The sequence below is a fragment of the Trachemys scripta genome, chromosome 18 (assembly GCF_013100865.1).
Source record: "Trachemys scripta elegans isolate TJP31775 chromosome 18, CAS_Tse_1.0, whole genome shotgun sequence".
Classification (NCBI taxonomy): Eukaryota; Metazoa; Chordata; order Testudines; family Emydidae; genus Trachemys; species Trachemys scripta.
Genome location: NC_048315.1, coordinates 4,823,180 through 4,844,449, shown reverse-complemented (window position 1 = coordinate 4,844,449; position 21,270 = coordinate 4,823,180). Strand labels below are relative to the sequence as shown.

Genomic DNA, 21,270 nt, shown 5'->3' with positions numbered 1-21,270 from the left:
TTAGAAATTGGTTAAATTCTGAAAGTATGTCTCTGTCCTTGCAGCTAAATTGTGTTTAGTGGGGATTTGGTTGCAACCGTTGCTGAAACCCACTGTCAGCAACAGGCTACTCTGCTAATGTAGACAAAATTTAAGACAACAGAGTTTAGGATTCTTAGAACTAGGACTAAGGCCTAACAATAACTGCTTCCTGCAGTTGCAGAAACTCAGTAGGGTTGCTGGCACGTAGTACAGGTAGTAAAGATCTAAAACGAAGCTCAAATTCCTACTTTGAAGAAACATATGTTCAGAAATGTGTGTGGATTTGCAACAGCTACAGCAAACTGTATTTAAACTTGTTTAGGAGTTAGTGATGTCATCAACTGTAGCAGGGCAACAGAGAACATTCAGCTGTGAATCTGGCAGGTATGTGAGAGGGGTGATTATTAATAATGGCAACCAGAGGCATTAAAAAAAATCATTTTCGGGGCCCCCAAAAATATTAAATTGGTATACCTGTCATGATTTCAGTAAATAATACTGACAGGTTTCAGAGTAGCAGCCGTGTTAGTCTGTATCCACAAAAAGAACAGGAGTACTTGTGGCACCTTAGAGACTAACAAATTTATTAGAGCATAAGCTTTCGTGGACTACAGCCCACTTCTTCGGATGCATAATAATTGGCCTCTCAGAGTTGGTAAGACAACTCCCACCTGTTTATGCTCTCTGTATGTGTGTATATGTATCTCCTCAATATTTATTCCACTCTGTATGCATCCGAAGAAGTGGGCTGTAGTCCACGAAAGCTTATGCTCTAATAAATTTGTTAGTCTCTGAGGTGCCACAAGTACTCCTGTTCTTTTTGCAAATAATACTGAGTTATTTTTATTTCCCTTCTGTGGGTTTTTATTAGCTTTTAAAGATTTTCTTTGCAATTCTGAGCCCTAGAAACTATTTTAGGTAACAATCACACTTTTTGTTTTTGTTTTTTTGTTTGTTTTTTTAATCACAGAATTGCAGGATTGGGGGATTTTTGTAAAATCCCCCAATATTGTAAGAGTTGGCAATATTGACACTTTAAGCTACTGGGAGCAGAGATGATGTCCTGGGCTGGATTTTTCAGAGGACCTGAGCACCCTTAACTCCAACAGAAATCAATGGGGGCTGCTTATCCTCAATACTTCTGAAAATGGTGCCCTTTAATCTGTGTGTATAGTGTCTGAGGCGGGGGGGAATTCCAGATAGGGCATTTGAGGGCTACAGTAATGTAAATGTTTAATACATTTACAGGGCCTGATGTGTTTTTAAAATGTTTACTTTTATCAAAGACACAGAACTGGAATAGTGAGAGAGCCCTTTTAAACATAAAAAATCTGCTTATAATTAAACGATAAAATGTTCAAAGGAACCATCTAGTTTTCACGAACTGTACTTCAAACTTATTTTACTGACAAATTTTAAATGGGGCAAAGGATCCTCTGCTCTCACCCCTGATGCTTTCAGAGAATGTAAGAAGATGTCTAGTCTGTAACACCATCAACTCTCACATTACAAGTTTGAAACTCAGTATCCCTATTGAGCCCAATTGTATCAATTCTGGTTAATGTGCAAGACACTCTTACAGAAGTGTGAGATCATGCTGGATGTGAAATAGTCTACTTCAGGAAACCCTTGCAATTGCCATTTTGAAAATCGGGAATGGATAGAGCATTCACAACTGATTGTTCCCTACAGTAATCTTGCAGTAGTCAGCAGACGGAAGGAGGTTTGAAAAGAGAAGCCAAGTCTTTCCTACTGGTAGCAGTACTAGCATGTTACTTTTTATCTCAATTTCTATTTTTCTATAGCACGATGCAGGGGACAGTAGACACAATGGAGGCCATGTCATCCTGCCTAGTGATTGTCTGACCTGTTAATCACTAGTAATGACTTGCAGGGAGACCTCTACAATTTTACATTATTTTTTATATATTTTTTTTTCTGATGGGTGCTGTAGTGAGGCGCTCAAGCCTTTCTGAGAAACATTTTTAAAATCCCTTTTTGCATGGACTAAATGTGAGGTAGCCATGCCAGTGCTACTGCTTGAAAACTAGGCCAGTATCCTGTCCCTGGCTCCAGTAACATTGCAGGCTGGGGCCAAAGATGGTGCAAGTTGCCGACACTACTGCCTGCGGAATAAGGAGGGAAGATTGAAAGCTTATTTACCAGCCTGCAAAACTGGGCCAGGCTTACAATCTCCTACCTAAAGCTGCCGCCGTGTGGGGAGAGGGGGTTACACTCTCTGTGGATGCTGCACCCTCCAGCCGTGGGAGAAGCGAAGGGGGGGCTGTATCTTGTCCTTAATTTGTAATGAAAGAGGAGGGTGGGAGGGGAACCTGTCCCCTCTGCTGATGCTGCATCCTCAGCAGGTGGGGGGAGGTTGCATCCTCTGCGGATGCTGCAGCAGTGGGAGAAGGGGGGGGGCTGACGCTCTGCAGATGCTGCAGCCGCAGCAGGTGGAGGGGGCGGGGACTGCACCCTTTGCGGATGCTCCACCCCAGCGCGCCCAAGGCAGCGCCTGCGCACTGAGGCGGGGCGGGTCACGTGAGGGAGGGGCCCGGCTCCCTCAGCCGCAGGGCGGGCAGGCGGGAGGCCGAGCTGAGGGCGGAGCCGCCGGCGCCCCGACCCCCTGGGCGAACATGGCCGGTAGCTAGCGGGTCCGGGGCGCTGCGGAGGGAGCCGGGCCGGTGAGGAGCAGCCTCTCCCCCGCGGCTCCTTACGCTCTTCCCCCCCTTTCTCTCCCGCAGGGGCTGCGGCCGGGACCTGCTCCCCGGGGCGCTGGGGACCCTCCCCGCTCCGGGCGGGCGCCGGGAGAGCCGAGGCCATGGACGAGCAGAGCGTGGAGGTGAGGGGATGGGCAGCAGCCACCTGCTGGGGCGGGACGGGCCGGGCCCGGCTCCCCTCGCTGCTGGGCACTGGCGGGAGGCCGCCTGCGCCCGAGCTGGGGGGGAGGGGTGCCAGGACGCCTGGGTTCCCCCCCGCTCCCTGTGCGGCAGGTCGAGGTGAGCCGCGCTCTGCTGCCAGGTCTCGCTGGTCGAAACGGTGCTGGCCACCTCGGCTGGCTGCACAGGAAAGTTGGGCCTCGCCCACCCGCTGGGGTGGTCTGTGCATCAGCCTTGGGGAAGGGAGAACAGGTGGCTGATGTGTGGGCTTCCAGAAAGCCTCCCACAGAGCTCCTTGCTAGAGAATCAGGAAACTAGGGCCTGGCCTCTACCCAAAAACTTAAGTTGACCTAGCTATGGCGCTCTGGGAGTGTGAATTGTCCTCTCATTTCGCACCCCTGAGAGGTGAAGTGAGGCTGATATAAGCTGCAGTGTCAACACCGCTAACTCAACGGAAGAATTTTTTCATTGACCTAGCTACAGTCTCTTGAGCAGATAGATTTGCTACAGCAACAGAAAAAAACTCTTCTGTCTGTAGCAAGTGTCTACACTATGGCGGCGTAACTGCAGCTGTGTCACCATGTGCTTGTAATGTAGACGTACCAGGAGTAGTTGTGGGGTGAGAGGTCAAACAGTGCTGTAAGGTATTGCTCGAGAGGCAGAAAACAAAGTATAGGTGTAAGTGGGTGTTTTTCAGCATGTCACAAGGCAATGGCTGGGTGCCACAAGGTTCTGTACTGAGACTTGGGGTTTAACATATGCATTAATGATCTGAAAAAGGGATTGAGCAGTGAAAGTGACAAAAAATGCAGGTGACACAAAATTATTTAGGTTAGTCTAGGTTAGAGAAGATTTGAAGAACTTCAGAGACTCATAACAAAGCTAGGAATGGAGAGCATGATGCCTGATTAACCTTAGTTTTGACACGTGAAAGGTAAAATGCACATTGGATGGAGTAATTGGAATTCATCAGACACTCTGCTGCTGTATTAGTGGTAACCACACAAGAAAAAGGTCCAAACACCATTGTGGACAGTTTTCGTGAAAAAACATCAGCTCAGTGTGTAGTAATAGGAAACAAACAATATTATGGTATAGGAAATACAGAAAATATTATTATGCCACTTGTATAAATAAATAAAAGGTTGCCCTCATCTGAAATACTGTATTCAGTTATGGTCACCTTTTCTCAAAAATTATAGCAACAATAAGATTTCAGAGATAGGAGACAAGTGTTTTGAGGTATGGAAAGGTTTATGTAAGGAGAGAATGAGAAGATTGAGATTGTTTAGGTTAGATAGGAGATATAAGGGCTTATGTACACTGGGAAATTGACCATCGTAGCTCTAACAGATTAACTATTCAGCTATAGTTACTCTGGAATAAGTGGAAAGAATCCAGAGGACAGCTCAAAAATCAATTTGTCCACCTCCTTCCTAAATTGTGGTGCCCAGAATTGGTCACGGTACTCCAGCTGGGGCCTCAGCAGTTCTGAGTAGAGCGGGAGAATTACCTCCCATGTCTTACATACAACATTCTTGTTAATACACCCCAGAATCATATTGGCAATTCATATTCAGTCAAATGTTGATACATTGGAGATGGTTCAGTGAAAAGCCACAAGAATGATTAAAGGATTGAAAAACATGCCTTACAGCGATAGACTTAAGGAGCTTTCTAACTTAATAAAGGGAAGGTTAAAGGGTGAGATCACAGTCTATAAGTACCTACATAGGGAACAAATATTTGATAATGTGCTAATTGGTCCAGCAAGCTATTATAACAAGATCCAATGACAGTAAGTAGTTAGGCAACTTCAGACTGGAAATAAGGGGTACATTTTTAACAATTAGGGTAATTGGATGTTTCTCTAAAAAATGTGCTCTAGTTGAAATAGGAATTATTGTGGAGAAGTTCTATGGCTTGTGCTATCAGGAGGTCAGACTCAGTGATCACATTGGCCCTCCTGGCTTTAGAATCTGGTTCTGTATGTGTAGAGTGCTTGTTCATTCAGGCTATTCAGTGTCATACACATACAAATGGGAATAGTGTCTTTTGGCTATAGATATATACAGATGGAAAAAAATAAAGTAATAAAACAAAGTGAGCTAACAGCATGTTCATGGAAAAGGAGAAAATGGGAAAGTGTGATCTATGGTTGTTTGTCTTGGTACATGCCACCATCATGATTCAAGTCCAACATGTCATCCATAGCCTTGCAGAGTAGGACTTATTGTTATTAAATCTGATGCTTTGACTGCTGAACATCTAACAAGATTCAAGTGTATATCTTACCACTGGTGTGAATCTTAACTTTTTGCAGAGCATTGCTGAGGTGTTCCGATGTTTTATTTGTATGGAAAAGTTGCGTGATGCACGTCTGTGTCCACATTGCTCCAAGCTATGTTGTTTCAGTTGCATTCGGGTAAGTTCACATTTTATTTTCTAATTTCTATGTATACATAGATTATTAACTAAAGAGCTAGAGGGCAAACTTACTTGTGTCCTTGTTGGAGCACTGAGAGTTTCCTTTCCTTACTCTGTGCTCCTTGTTTCTCCCTGTAAAAGTTATGACTTGTACCATGACCAACCCTTTTGGATCACTCAACACTGCTTAATTGACTGGAAGAGTCACTTTTGAGCAACAAGCATACAACAGTCCCTTCCTCTAACATCTCATAAGGGGCCTTTTCAGTGGTGCTTGCCTGGGAAATGAGACCTAGACCTGCAGTACAGAGTTCTGCTAGGCCATAATACCTTTGTCATTTGTGAGGCCCTGTCCATACTAAAACAGGCTTCAATCATGGCTGTTGAATTGTTTTCCTGGCACCATGTTCAGAAACCATGCTAGAAGCCTGTTGAGTGGGTAGTTGGGTAGTCTTGGGCATGGTTTTGCCTGCCACAAAATTATGAGCACTGAAGTACCAAGCCAATCGCTACTGTTGTATTTGACAATCACACTTACAGCATGGTTTTAAGTGTAGGACCTATGACTTGTGAAGGTGGAAAATTTTGAGATCTTGGGTAGTGTTTATGGGTCTGGCAAATAGAAAATCCATCCTTTGACTTGTAACTTGTGCACATGATTATAGATCAAGATATTAAGGACTCTAACCAGGCATTAAGGATGCTAGTTGGGTTACTGTTGCCCTCTGGAAGTGGTTCTTAACTTTTTTGGGCTCAGGACCCATTTGTAAACCTTGATGGGCTGTCATGACCTTGAGATATGCCCCCAGACCTAATTCTCCTCCTCCCAGTGGTCTGTCCTTCGTGAGGGGGAGTTTAAAGTTCAGATTCCAGATACTTTGGCCAGGTGTGAACAGCTGGACAACCCATCCCCCACTGGCAACTTGGGGGAAGGGTGTTAAGATGACACCCACCCAAAAAAACAGTCCCCCCCCCACCCACATGGTGCATGGGGCACAGAGGATAAAGCAGGGATTTGGTGTCCTGGGGGTAAAGGGAGGTCAGGGGAGCCTAGGGGTGTAACGAGGAAGGACATGGGGGTGGAGGGGTCTGAGGGAGGTACAGCAAGCCAACACCTCCTTAGAAAACACACACACCCCACACATGGCCCATGGGAGGCAGAAAGTAAAGAGGATTTGGGGTCCTTGGGGTAAAGTGGGTGGGCTGGGGGAAGGAGTTGGTGGGCAGAAAGGGCTGCGAGTACAGTGAGGGAAGATCTGGGGGGCTGGGGCTAGGATGGTCAGTATGATGGGGAGGAGTCATTCAGCTGTGGGAGAAGGATACATTGGGAGGCCCATTCTGGAAGGGATGGAGGGCAGGATGGGGTATGGAAAATGGGGTGTCACCTGGCAGTGGGGCAGGGGATTATCTTGGAGGGGGGAAAGTATCCATGGGAGACTGACACCAACTGTACCCTCCCAGCTCCTGTCCTAGGGGCCCAGCTGGGCTCAGCTCCCCATTCTGGGCATTGTGACCTGGCGCATGGGGTCACAGTGCCCCTCATTCAAATTCGGCCCATCCATCCCTCTGTCATCATGTCAGAGGGGCGGGGTGGGCCAAATCTGCTACACTGTTCAACGCATCACAACATCCAGAACAGAGAGAGCTGAGTTCAGCTAACCCCATGACCCTTTGACACTTTCTGGTGACGCAATTTTGGGTCGTAGCCCCTGGGCTGCGAAACTTTGCTCTGGCAGACAGGAGTTTTTAATCCGAGACTTTAGACATAGTAGTTTGAATAAGTTAAGCAGTTTTATCACTAAAGTTTGAATTTGCAGGTTATATTAAGGTGATCCGGTTCCTACCAGGCCTATATGTGGCTTTTTAATGAAGTTTATCTTCCCGACCCTGCCATTCAATGCCTACTCGATTGCTAGTCAATAAATCAATTAATTGTAATATCTCCTGAAGGAAAGCTGTATGACTAGCTAAGTAGCAGAATATGTGGTTCCTTGAAAACTAGACTGGAGAGGCAGAGTGAAACACCTGCAATATCTTTGCGTTTTACTAGAATATGCCCCTTAGTGTATAACTATGGGACTATGTGATCGATTCTGTGGCTTCTGGTGGTATGCCAGACATCTCAAAACTCCCTTTACTGTAACAGCAGAACTGTTGTTAAATCAACTCTCCCCACCCCAAAAAAAGCCCCTTCTGTTTCTTGTGGGGGTTAAAATAGTTGTATGTTAAACTGAGATTGCTTGTATTGGCTAAATCCCATGAATTTAAAATCATGAGTGTAAATAAGGGAAAAATACAGGAGGATTGGCACAGGAAAAATGACTTATAGTATAAGAGAGACAAAAGTGAAACCAGTGTGTGTGAATGTTCCATATCTTTAACTCTCTTGTGTGTCTCAAAATGTGCCTATCCTCTTTTTCTATAGCGTTGGCTGACTGAACAAAGAGCTCAGTGCCCTCACTGTCGGTAAGATATTTTTAATAAATTAAAAATACACTATAACTCTGTAGTCAACTTTCTTGTGGTTATTAGGTGTGTGGAATTTTTTTTTTTTTTTTTTGTTGGTCTCGGTAAGTATACCATGTGTATCACAAGCTTCTCTTTTGAAGATTGTTCTTAATGTGCTATGAAGCCTTATCTAAACTGGCAAAGTAATTATTTTTAAATCTTTTTTTAGTATGGCCAGGAGTGACCTGTGTAAAATTTTGGTGATCCACACCATGTTATTCCATCCATTTAAGGGATATAACCACATCTAGCCAGAAGAAGTGGACAGGACTCCTCTCAGAACTATTCAGTGTCACTCCTTGAATGGCCAGCACAGGGACCAAACAACACTTCTAGCTTTTAGACTGACTGAAATTTACCCTCTTTCTATAGATCTATGAGACAGACATTTCCAGGAATAAACCTGTTGCAGCGTGCCCAAAGAGGCAAGCGGCATGCACATTCTTAACATTTGTGTCCCATAAGTACAGAGCTTGAAAAAATCCACTTCCTAATGGCAAGTAAGACACTTTTTCTTGTGAGGTGGGTGAGCAACCAGTTTCTTCAGAATGTAAGCTCTTTATATTAAAAGCAAACAAACCAAAAACCTTAAAGTTCTAAGCCTGATGGGTTTTGAAGATAACCTTTCAAATGTGAACGTCTGCATTGTAGACTGACAGCTTTATTGTGTCTGCTATTACTCATATGTTTCCTAGCAGAACAGTGGAATTGACAAAGCCAATCCATTTCATTGGTGTTCTTTAGAACCTTGAAATCCTGAAACTGAGTTCTTGAATCTGGGGCTTTTTTGCCTTCCTCTGCAGCATGGGGCATGGGTCACTTGCAGGTTTAAACTAGTGTAAATGGTGATTTCTCTGTAACTTGAAGTCTTTAAACCATGATTTGAGGACTTCAGTAACTCAGCCAGAGGCTAGGGGTCTATTTCAGGAGTGAGTGAGGTTTTGTGGCCTGCAACATGAAGGTCAGAGTAGATGATCACGATGGTCCCTTCCAACCTTACAGTCTATGAATCTAACTTTAGCATTTTGTTTATTTTATTTATTTATTTTGCAGAGCCCCACTCCAGCTACGGGAACTTGTAAACTGTCGTTGGGCAGAAGAGGTTACGCAGCAGCTTGACACACTTCAGCTATGCAACCTCACTAAGCATGAAGAAAATGAAAAAGACAAGTATGTAGAATAGACTCCTCTAAAATTTGAGGATTTTGTAGTTTGTCTCAAAAACAGCAGACGTTTAATTCCACTCTCTTAAAATTAGAGAATGGATTGTAATTCCTAAGTACTGAAAACTGAAATGTGCTACCCTGTAATAGAAGCAGTCAGTAAATATGCTTCCTTTTATGCTGTCCAGCTGAAAAGTGGTAAGAGTTTGGCAGTTGATTATTTTATTTATTTATTTATTTCTAGAAATGGTACCCGTTTCTGTAAGTAGCACTAAAAGCTAAGTCTTTACAGGTCTTTCTGTTTTTATTACCTTGAAAATTACAGTTGGATTAGCCTGGCCTAACATACTTTGAGTGAAGGGCTTGGGAAGATTGAAGAGGGTTCCTCTTTCATATGGCTTGTAACCATTCACAGTGACCATATGGACACCAGATGATGAAAGCAAAGAGAGCATTTTAGAGATTCCTCTGATAATGCATTCAGAAACCTAAAGGGACTCCTGGGTGTGCTAGTGCATAAGCCTAGACGAGTCTTTACGTATTTATTTCCCCTATGACATTTGGTCTAAGGCATGCATGGTCTAAAATCCCTCCATGTAGGATTTGCAGTGATGTGGATAACTAAGATTTATTGGTCATATATTGTGCAATTTAAGTGTCACTTGTAAATGCCATTTCTCCTTGGATTTCATATAGTGGAGAAAACTATGTGAATCAGCTACTTAAATCTTCTGATACGGGCATTCTCTGATACTTGAATAGCATGAAGAATACAGTGTTAATATCACAGCAAAAAAGGCATCCCCCTTTGGAGAACTGCAATTTGCAATATTCCATAATATTGCTGATTTTTGCAGTTTGTTTTATTGCTAATCATGATAGCACATGAATAGATAAAGGTGCTGGAGTAAAGCTCATTGGGACAGTATTGAGAGTTCCTGCAAAGAATGGGCAGAATACAGCAGGAAATAAGGGAGGATGTACAAAGATGGGAAAGGGGATAGGGGAAAAAAGGAAGGGTAGGAATAGCAATTGGGTTTTTTCCTCCCAAAGTGAGACTATTTTCCCACTGAGCAGTGGTGAATAAGGCAATAAAATAATTCATAATTATAACAAAGTATAGTAGTTCTTCAAGTCTGTGTCCATGTGGATCCCATTCAAGATGCATGTGTGCCTCATGTGTATCTTGAGGGCAGTCCACACTGAGAAACTGTCTTTAAGAACCACAGTTACTATAAGGTAAGTAACTGTTCTGAACTGCATAAAGGCACTATTTCATCCTTGATCTTTGTGCAGACTTCTCGTTTACATCATTCAGAGATCTGCGGTGATGGTGCTTTATAAGCCTGCTTACAGACTATCAAGAATCTGGGATACTGTAGTGACAAAACAATATTTAAAACCACTGCCATTGATTCAGAAATCAGCCATTTTCATGAACAAAGGTACAGAAAAAGAAAAAAATTGAGCTGATGAAAACAATAGCACTAGTTGAAGCCACAATTAAAGACTAATATAAAGCAACCCTTCAGATGTCACATTTCCTAGTTTAACTATCTGATGGTCAAATGTATGCAAACTAAGACATTGAAATATTGAATTTCTGTGTATTTAATTTGTTGTTGCATTCTGTATAAGTAGTCCTTTTTCTTTAATTATTCGTTCTAGTTTCTCTATACTCTTCCAGTAAAAATAGGTTGACAAAAAGTCATCAAAGAATTCATCTGAATGTATATATCTTACACAGAGTCCTGGAGACAGTATTATAACTGACTAGTTTCACCCTTACTGCAGAAGAAGGCTGGGACTTCTTATGATACATGAATCAGCTTTCTATATTCAGGCCATATATAGGCAAGAAGTATTATACCATTTTTTGAGAGTCCCTGAACCGTGTGTGCTGTCATCTGGGTCCGGTACTGATAGAAACTTTACAGTAAAGCCAGGCCACCATGGCCCTCTTAAGTCTTGAAAGGAACATACTTGAGTAACTTGATTTCCCTTTATCTTGGACCCAGATTGCTAAGCGGAGCTGAGAAACCTGTGTTTAAAGAAACTCGTCATTTGCCATTTGCTTTGAGAGAGTAGTCTTGTTACATATGAACCTTCTTCTAGTTAAAATATTGATGCCTCACTTTGGCACTTAGATGCCACATTGATCCACACCTCAGAATACTTTAGGTTTACAAAACCTTTCTGAGTTACTAGATTGTTGACATTTCAATCATTTGAAATTTTTAGCTTCTAGAGTCAGTAAATTCAAAGCCTGGTCCATTAGTATACCATGCAGCTAAGATGGTGCTTAAAACCATTTTCCAGAGTGCACTTCCTCACCTCCAGGAGAAATTTCCTGGGAAGATATATGTGAGACGAAGTAAAACAATGGCATACTTTGTGATGCAAGAAGAATACATCTAATTAATTTTGCTATTGGGAAACCATTTTTAATGCCTAGATTTTGAGCTTTGCTCTCAAAATCATGTCAACAAAACAAATAAACTTCTGAACCTTTTGCAGACTCCACACACCACTATGTAATTTCCCATCACTGTTTTTTTTTTTTTTTTTTTTAAAGGTGTGAAAACCATCATGAAAAACTCAGTGTATTCTGCTGGACATGTAAGAAATGTATCTGTCACCAGTGTGCTCTCTGGGGAGGAATGGTGAGTAGAAGGCTTGTAGCATGTTATGTCCATGTGGAGCATAGGAAATTATATTAGTAGTGCCTGAATTGTATTACAGAAGCAATGCCAATGGCATGAAATTGTTAGTATTGTTTTCAAATTACCTTTAAAATACTCTAGTTACAGTATGTGGACAAATGAGTCTTATGAATTTTGATTTAGATAATGTTTCCTGTTACAAGTTCAAGCTTCTTCTGGAAAGATGCTAGAATTACCATCCTGAATATGAATTTAGTAACCAAGACTATTGTAGATAAACTGAAAGTGACAATGAATTCCTAGCACAAAAAATAAATGTTTCACATAATTATGTAACACAAATTACATTTGTGTTGCACATACTCGGCAATAATCTTCAGTAGTTGAAAGCTAGTCTTAAATTCAAAAGAAACAACCATCTCTTTTTTTTGAAACACTGTCTGTAGGCATCTGCTCACTCTTCACCAACCTGAGTGGAAACTAGAACACACTTTCCCTCATTTATCTTTCACACAATGTGGCCAACTGTAAGAACTACCTTAGACTTCACTGTTAAGTGTTATAAATCCGAATGACTGAGGAGGCACTCTCCAGTCATGTTTGGCCCAAAAGTGAAACTCGTTAACAAAACCTTTTTTTTTTTTTTAAACACAAAACAGAGAGGTATTTTTGTGACACTTTCAAATGTTCTGTTTTTACAATTCAGCTTATTTTTATTGTAGGAAAAAGTACCTGTGTTGTAAAATCCATCAAGTAATTAATTGTCTGTTTTAGGAAAAAGGGAGAACAAGATACAAAGGCTTCAGATTATGAATAATCTGTTAAACACTTCACGTTTTTAAAAAGCACTGCAGCCCTGTGAAAGCCCACAAGAACCTGAAATTGAAATAGTTAGGTTCCAGTTCTGTCCACACTAGCTTTATCTCTAGTTGACCTAAATACTGTTTTTAAAAAAAGGGGGGGAGGGAATAGCATAAGTATTAGGAAAAAAACCTGTATTTTTAATTTCTTAATACTATTTTTATAACATTGTCAGAAATAAAACAAACAAGCAATCTTTTAAGCCTGATATCCCTTTACCCCATATTCAAAAGGAGGAGATCCCCTGCTGGCACTCAAAGCTTTATAAGCCCCTCAGATCTCCAACTATTTCATACTGTACCAGTTAAATCATCCCAAGTGAGACAGACACACCTTATACCCGGGAATGTAAGTGGTTGAGTGTCACTAACTCATATTTTTGCTAGCGCGTTAGCTCAAAATACATATACCTCTTTCCCCCTAATTTAATTAGCCCAAGTGTTGCACAGTAAATACTGAGGCTCATTTTGGATGAGTGCTCAGTCTCCAAATAGCTCTCCACAGGAAGCATTTCTGGTGCAGAAGCCAGACCCAAGACTTGTTACTAAGGGAAGTGAAAGACACAGACTTCCTACAGACAATCTGCTCTGGATCTTTCCCACATTGAATGGTACCATAGAAGGGGAAAAAACTCCTAATTTAACAGGGGTGGAGTGTAGCTAAAATATGATGTTCTGTTGATCCTTTCTTTTAATAGCATGGAGGACATACTTTTAAGCCACTAGCTGAAATTTATGAGCAACATGTCACAAAAGTGAATGAGGAGGTAGCAAAACTTCGGAGGAGACTCATGGAGTTGATCAGTCTAGTGCAAGAAGTGGTAAGAAAATGTTTCCACCCTCTTAGAACTGTATAATGTATTGATATATTCAGGTTATCTGTAGCATAAGAGAAGTAGGAGGTGGTATAGTTAAAGCAGTACAGTTCCCATAGCATGAGTGCAGTCATATGAGTATAAGGGTGCCTTGGAATGAGCTATACTGGTATATGGCGCCTTTTATACCAATATAACTCTGCCCATGCTAAAGATTGTATCAGTAAAAAAGCGCACCCACACACCTGTAACTGGTATAGTGTTACATGTACAAAAAGTCCCAGGCCTTAGTGGTGTAAGCTGAAGATGTGAAATTCTGTTGGGGTGATTCAACTCCTCAGTTCTGGGGGAGATTTTACTGATCTCTATGCAGTCTAGTGTGCAAACCTTTTGAATAAGATATAAAAGAAAGTAAAATAGGGCTCCGTTTGCTCCGCATGGACGTATACTATCTCCTTTGCACTACTGTAAGAGAAGGAGTTTGCCTGTTGCTCTTGGTCATAATTTTCTCTTTGTTTTGCTGTGTGCGTACTGGCTAGTTAGCAACCCTTCATCCCAGAGATGTCTGAAATTTTTTGGTGCTGTGGTATCTGTATATGGTCGAGATGATTCAAGGATGAAAGGCACTATGTAAAGTAAACTATGTGCGCATTCATTTTCCCTTTTCTGCTTATGGATGCTATACCCAAGAAAGTACTTGTTTCTTTTTCTGCACAGGGTATTACATAGAACAAGTAGTTCCAAGAGAGTGTTTAATTTGTCATAGCAAGTCTCTTACATGTTTGTCTATGATGAGAAAAATATATTTTTTTTAGTTTAACCTTCAATCAACCACCAGAGGGCAACTGCATTCTCTGCTGTTTCACTTCCAGTTATGCTGTGCATCTGTAGCTTTTACAAAGTTTCAAAAATGGCTTATTATATACCTTAAGAACTCAGTTTTGGATGTGTACAATATTCTTCGTTTTGATAGTCAGTTAATTTTTCTAGGCTATCCAAAGAGAGAAAACACTTTTGGCATGTCTTTAATTAGGAATTCTAAATGTATTTCACTAATTGCATAGTAGCAAAACTAAGGGGGAAGAGAATTATAGGCAAAAGTGAAATCCTCTTCTGACCTTTAAGTTGCTGATAAGTTTACATAGAGGCCTGTTTTCCCAAACAGTTAAAACATAAACTATTTTTATTCTACATAAAATATTTCCCCCCTCCCCTGTATTTCCAAATCCTTGTCAAGGGAAAAGCAGTCCATTGAAATGGACAGGGTATGATGAGAGGCAGAGATATGGACAAAAACAGAAGATTATTCCTTTTTGTACGTTACCTCTGAACTGTCCTTTAGGAGAGGAATGTAGAGGCAGTGCGCAGCGCAAAGGATGAACGAGTTCGGGAAATTAGGAATGCAGTGGAGATGATGATTGCCCGATTAGACACTCAACTGAAGAACAAGCTTATAACACTAATGGGTAGGTATTCATCTTATCTGATGTAAGTGGAAGTAGCAGACTAAAGTTAAATCTTCTGGCAAGTTTTTTTTTCTAGAAACATAAAACTGCATACAGCAGTTTCCTGGCTTCAAGTTGAAGACCGAATACTTCTAAATATAGCAGTGTCGTTAGTTAATTGCGTGGTTACTGTGATGTAATGCATTTTGTTAGATGTAACTATGTTTTGATTCCATGAAGCTACTGTATGGTAACTCAGATTACATGTACCGCTTTGCTACAATTAATGATTGTACTACACTTTGAAGATGTAAAGTGCCAAGTACTATTTCCTGATTGCTGTAATTTGTCACCTCTGATATCTACTATCCAAACCTAACTTTTAAAAATATTATTTCTGTATGGAATATTTCTGCTGAGTAGCATTTCAGATTGGTAAATAAATAAATATTGTCTAGTAGTGAGAGCAGGGTATCGGGGAGGAATCAGAACTTCTAGGTTTTGTTCCCGACTCTCACTGACTTTGGTCAAGCCATTTAACCTCTCCCTCTATTTAGCCTTTTTACAAATGGGAAGTAGGTAGCGTATACCCAGGGGAACTGATGCTTGTATAACACTTATTAAAAAAACATGAGATACGTGTATATAAGACTCCACTTATGTGCAAAGCAATTTACAGTGCAGTCTTTGGGTTTCCCTCTGTAAATAATGTTGTTGGGTTTTTTTTAAATAAAACTGTATTTTGAATGAAATATTTTGTCCCAGATTGGAAACATCTCTGCAATTGACTCTTAGGTTCATTCTTGGAGACAGCATGGTTCAATGGCTAGAACATTGGACTGGAAATCAGGAGACCTGGATTATATTCCCAACTCTGCCACTGACTTCGTGTGACTTTTTGCAAATCGCTTTGCCTCAGCTTCTCCGTTCATACTTGCATTCCATTGTTAACCGCTCTGTAAGAGCTAAATATTATCCTAAATTGGAATATCAGTCTCTTTGGAAACAGGGGAGATGAGAACACTTTTTTTTTTTTTTTTTTTTTTTTTTTAAGGATTTAGTCATGCAATATACAAAACTAAATCTGTAGACTGGAAACTCATGGAGGGAAGGACTGTCTCTAAGCCCAACAATAATACAAACCATAAATAATAATAAACTATGCTGAAAACTTACTCTTGACATTTGAAATTTTGTTCAGAGGAAAATGTAAAATCAGAACTTTATATACTGGAAAAGGATATAGAATGTATTAAATACATCTTTTCAAAGCTACCATATTTTTTTATATTGCATAGAGACTAAATCATGATAAGTGTAATACCCTATCTAGATTTTTAACAGAATCACTTGGTTTTTTAGCAAAAAAAAGTCCTCTTAAATTCTTCTAATTAAACTATTTCTAAGTTAAAATCTGCAATGAGTGCACTTAACCATATCATACTGAATACTGCAATCAACTGCAAAATTTGTTTTAGTGATTCAGTGTTTGAAGGTCAGTCATTAAACTATTTACGAATTCCCTCTTTATTTGGTTAACAGAATAACACTTTGCACTTATATAGCATCTTTTCTTCAGTGACCTCCGATTCCTTTACAAGAATTAATGTGTGATTTGAGAAAAAGCAAATCCAGTGATAGACTCAGAATAAGAGTTGATTTTTCTTTCTTCTTTGTCTTGTCACAGCCTTAATGGTAGTTGTAATACAGAAACACTATATTTAAACATCAATGTTTTAATTATTTTTTTCTTAAAAGGTTGAAGTCCTACAAAAGTAATTTTTAAATTAGATTTCAGATCTTATAAAAGAAGGTTTGGTCAGATCAGAGAGAGTTCAATGAAATCCAAATCTGCTCTTCTCTCAAAAGCCTCCGTCATTTCTGAGACACCAAGAATGCTTCATTAATGTCTTAAACCTCAAGTGAATCACTCACTGCAGCTCTAATTAAAACAACAGGCTTCCTTTAAAATGTGTTCTCCATCAACCTTGATATATTTAGAAATCCTTTACCTTAGATTTAGAGCAATCTCCAGAAGGGAGGTTCACTTTTTTTTTTTTTTTTTTTTTAAAGAACACCATCACCACAAAACATGATCACTAAATCTCATTTCTTTTAAACAGGTCAAAAGACATCACTCACCCAAGAAACTGAACTTCTGGAGTCCTTGCTACAGGAAGTAGAACACCAGGTGATTTAAAAAAAAAAAAAACACCACCACCACCACCCACAGTTAAAATGTTGGAAGCTACACAAAGACACTTTATGAACTTGCCTCTTTTGTTACTCTGAATTATGCATTAATGAGTAAGGCAGAATTAGGTTTGAATTGGGCTTAGGTCACCCAAAATTCCTTAAAAAACCAACAAACAAACTGTGGCTTCTATCTCTAAATCAGGAACAACCTGGTTCTATTTAATCTCTTTTGTCATTTGAATAGCTAGTACAGAAGTAATTACCAGTTATGAAACAACATTTATTATTTATTCATTTATTTAGCATAGCTTAGTGCTTGGAGCACAAGACTGATTTTTGTCACTTTCACTGCTGCCCACAGGTTATGAATAGCAATAATTAAAACAAACAAACAAAAGCAAAACTGGCCAGTTTTCACTCTGCAGTTCTGGAAAGTTATGAGATGCAGCAAAGGCTCTGGAGCTCTCAGATGGCAGCTGTGGGAAGATGGCACAGCATTGGTTTTTTTCCCCACTCAGTTCACTTTTAGAAGGTTGTTTGTTTGTTTGTTTTTCCTCAGGGTCAGAGGGTTAGAAATTTTGGGTAAGCGAAAGCTTAAATTCTGCAGAAGTTGATGTTAATCCTGGAAGAGTTCCTGGTTATCCTGAGCTAGTGTGTTCCCAAATGGATTGTTCAAGCCTTGTGTGTAATAATTCTCTCCTGACACTGCTTGATGCTTTAAATTGCCAAAAAATCTTCAGAGCTCCTGAAAAAGAAATCTTTTCTTTGCATGCACTTAACCTTCTGTCCTGTATTCTTTTTTTCTGTGTTCCAGTGAATGTTGTTAACTCAAATTCACCACCTGTTCTGGAAATGCCATTCTCCCCTTGCACTTGAGGCAACTTTTTTCAGAACCATATTTTCATGTCTGAGGCACCAGCTAGTGTTCTTCAGCAAATCCCGTTACATGTTGTATGTGGGCCTATTTTTTTTTTTTTAATTTTCTTTCTGTTTCCACTACGTTTCAAAACCCTTTTTTGCTATAGAGTGACCTTTCTAGATGAGGACTTTTTTTTTTTAACCTTTTTCACCCTTTTAATGTGGTAAGGATTTCAGTCCATGTGCATCTTTGCAAAGCAGTTTTGTATTGTATAGACCTTATTAAAATATAGTGAACTGGAACCATAAGAACATGTCACCAAAAAAGGTAGGTAACTTAAGTTCTATTTCAAATATTTACTGTAGCCATGATTCTTAAGCAGTAGACAGATGTCTCTGTATCTCCCAAATTTCTGAGGTTTACTAGTACTCTTAAAAAAGTTACATTACATGTGTACCAGTTGTCAAGAGGCTTTAAATTTCATATTCTTTTTATTGATGTAATATCAAAAATGTATATCCTTATTCTTGTCTGAGCATGGTAGAAAGTTTTACATTTACAGCTCAGGCCCACTGTTCCTGCCTTTCAATTATACAGAAGAAATAGAGTATATTTAGTTATTTTTGCAACTATGTAGCTATTTAAAATGTCTGTTTCCAGCTGTTCAAAGGACACAAGACTAGATTATTTGCCTCTATCTTTGTTCAGAAGTGGTTATTACTTGAGGCATCTAGTGTTGAAAAGGTACACTTTATTACACGCTTCAAACATTTTGGCTTTGTGTGCTGAATTGAAGGAAAGGAGGTTACGTTTATATTCCTGGTTATTCTTTTGTGAGATAATGTACTTTTTGATTAGTTGATTTGAATATTGGCTTAAACCTCATTTGAATGAAAAATGAATATAAAACTATGTTAACAGTGAAAGTGCCACAGAAATAACTAAGGAAGGAAAGTGTAAAACACCCTCCTTAATGTACTGGGTTATATAATAGATTAAACTTAATCATGTCAAAGCCTAGTTAAGTTTCACCTATACACTGCATAATAACAGAGGTCACAGCTGTTATAGTACTTTGCCAGGGGCAGTGACAAGATAAAACAAACATACCTGTATCTAGTACAAATACTTATGACCTTTAGACTGAAAAGTCACCTGAGTACACAGTAGCTGCTAATGAAATTTTTAAAACACTTTAAAATTGTTTAAATACTACAGCACTATAATTCTCACATTAGGATTCAAGAGCCCTCAAAATCATGTGAGTAGAGAGAACACTGGCTTAATTTTATTTAATTTCTTGTAAAAACAATTATGGGAACAATATGGCAATTTGTTGCCACCACCACTTTTTTTTTTTTACAACCTTGAAAAAAGACAAATTCCAAGGAAGCTCTAACAAATGTAACTCTCTGTCAATATGGAAAGCACTATTGTAATCTTTCTCTGTGAACCTGCAGTAGATGTTACCTCTTGTATTGAGACACCTTCATTTAAAAAATTAAGCCAAAATCTGTGGGTTTTCTTTAACGGTATTGTAATTTATCTGCTTTCTTCTCCTCAGCTACGATCATGCAGTAAGAGTGAGTTGATATCTAAAAGCTCGGAGATTCTGATGATGTTTCAGCAGGTTCACCGGAAGCCTATGGCATCCTTTGTCACTACTCCTGTCCCTCCAGACTTCACAAGGTACAGCCTGGCATTTCCTTTATTTTGCAAGGTTTTGTTTGACCTTGAAAGCTTAAGCATTAAAGCAGTTTGGTTTAGTCTTAAAAAACAACAACAACAACAACAACAACAAAAACCCAAACACACAACAAAAAAATTAACTTCACAAACATCTGAATGGTTTTGAGCATTGTGGAACGGTTAGTGTGGAGAAAACGTCTCCTAATGTGTAAAATATTCAAAAACTGCACTGTAAGAGCAAATTCTGCCCCTGCTTTGGAGGGATGGGAAATTGGGAAGCAACTGGAGGGTTTGCTGCTGGAGAGATCCCCAAATCCATCCTAAAAGCTGCTTTAACCATTAGGGCTACTGCAGTGGTAGCCTGTGGGGAAAGATTTCTCTCCAGTATCTGGCTTGGTTTCTCAGGCTGAATGCTGATAATCTCAATAATTGATCACTTACCCAATTCCCCTCACCTCCTTCAGAGTCTTGTTTTTATTCTCCAGGAGGACTTCACTTGTAATTGATGTTACATCCTAGCATGAGAAGTGGGATCCAGTGGAGTAAAGGAATAGGTTTTGAATCATTTGTATACTGATGACCCTTTTTACCCTTGCTATTGGGGGCAATCAGCCTATAATTGTAGGGCTCTCTTATTAGCAAATGCTCAAGTGGTACAATAAACGTGGAAGGGGTCTCATGAGATGCCTATACAAGTCACCTTTAGTATATAATAAAGCCCAAATGATTTGCTGACACAACTCGCTTTCAGAAAGGAGCCATCGGTGCTGGTTTATGCAGAAATCTGTGCACTTGTTAGGTTGGGTAGCTGCAGCATTTTACATTTTAAACTAACATGCAGGGTTTCTATAAAATTTGGAGAGAATTTTGCATTTGAGTAATTTTAAAATTACTCAAATCTTTCTAACCATATCAATCAAACATCAGTTTGGCAGGCTTTTAAAATATAGCCTGGAAAAGAATACCCAGAAGCGTGTTCACTGTGAAATGACTCTCTGTAATGAATTTAAGTACATTTTTAAAAGTAAATATTTATTTTAAAGGAAGTGGTAGCAACTGATGGTCTCTCTTGCTACAGGCCTGCGCTGAAACATGATATATTTTGGATGTTTTGTTTCTCCAGCCACATAGCAGTTCCTTCTCTTTAAATACAAAAAATCTGTAGTTTTAGATTTCCCTTGGTTAAGTAATTGTCATCCCTTGCTGTGACAAGGCAAATCATGTTAGGTTTTCTAAAGTTAATAATTGATCATTTTTGGACATTCTTGTCCTCCTCCCCTCTGACCACAGTTGAGTTGTTCCTGCATCATTTTGCTTAGGGGTCAAGAGGGATATGTATGCTTGCAGTGCCACTGGGAGAGGGTGGGGAGCAGAAAAATAGATAGTTCTGACACTGGAAGCCCACAGACCTACTGTGTGCTCTAAAAATACCCTCCAAAAGCAATCTTGCTTTTTCTAACATTTGAATTCTTGTTTATATGTAACTTATGCAAAGCCTTTGTGGTTCCCATAATATAGCTGATTTCATTGGTGTTTTCTAAAAGTTTATTATCACTGTGTAAATTGTAAAAAGAACAGGAGGACTTGTGGCACCTTAGAGACTAACAAATTTCTTAGAGCATAAGCTTTCGTGGACTACAGCCCACTTCTTCGATATGCATCCGAAGAAGTGGGCTGTAGTCCACGAAAGCTTATGCTCTAATAAATTTGTTAGTCTCTAAGGTGCCACAAGTACTCCTGTTCTT

At 39.8% G+C, this 21,270-nt stretch overlaps 1 protein-coding gene across 5 annotated transcripts in view; it reads left to right on the top strand.

Annotated features, from left to right (window-relative positions):
• The first annotated feature begins 2,646 nt into the window (after window positions 1–2,646).
• The window catches only part of TRIM37 (tripartite motif containing 37), a 59,739-nt gene continuing 41,115 nt past the window's right edge, over window positions 2,647–21,270 (top strand). For all 5 annotated transcript variants that reach the window (XR_004643383.1, XM_034752272.1, XM_034752273.1 and 2 more), the window contains exons 1-10: window positions 2,647–2,664; window positions 2,766–2,863; window positions 5,224–5,325; window positions 7,753–7,793; window positions 8,889–9,005; window positions 11,574–11,661; window positions 13,220–13,342; window positions 14,679–14,802; window positions 16,905–16,972; window positions 19,401–19,525. Coding sequence is in view for 4 of the 5 variants with exons in the window: in XM_034752272.1 (XP_034608163.1) it covers window positions 2,658–2,664; window positions 2,766–2,863; window positions 5,224–5,325; window positions 7,753–7,793; window positions 8,889–9,005; window positions 11,574–11,661; window positions 13,220–13,342; window positions 14,679–14,802; window positions 16,905–16,972; window positions 19,401–19,525 (893 nt within the window). In the remaining variant the exon portion in view is untranslated. The remainder of the gene's footprint in view (window positions 2,665–2,765; window positions 2,864–5,223; window positions 5,326–7,752; window positions 7,794–8,888; window positions 9,006–11,573; window positions 11,662–13,219; window positions 13,343–14,678; window positions 14,803–16,904; window positions 16,973–19,400; window positions 19,526–21,270) is intronic.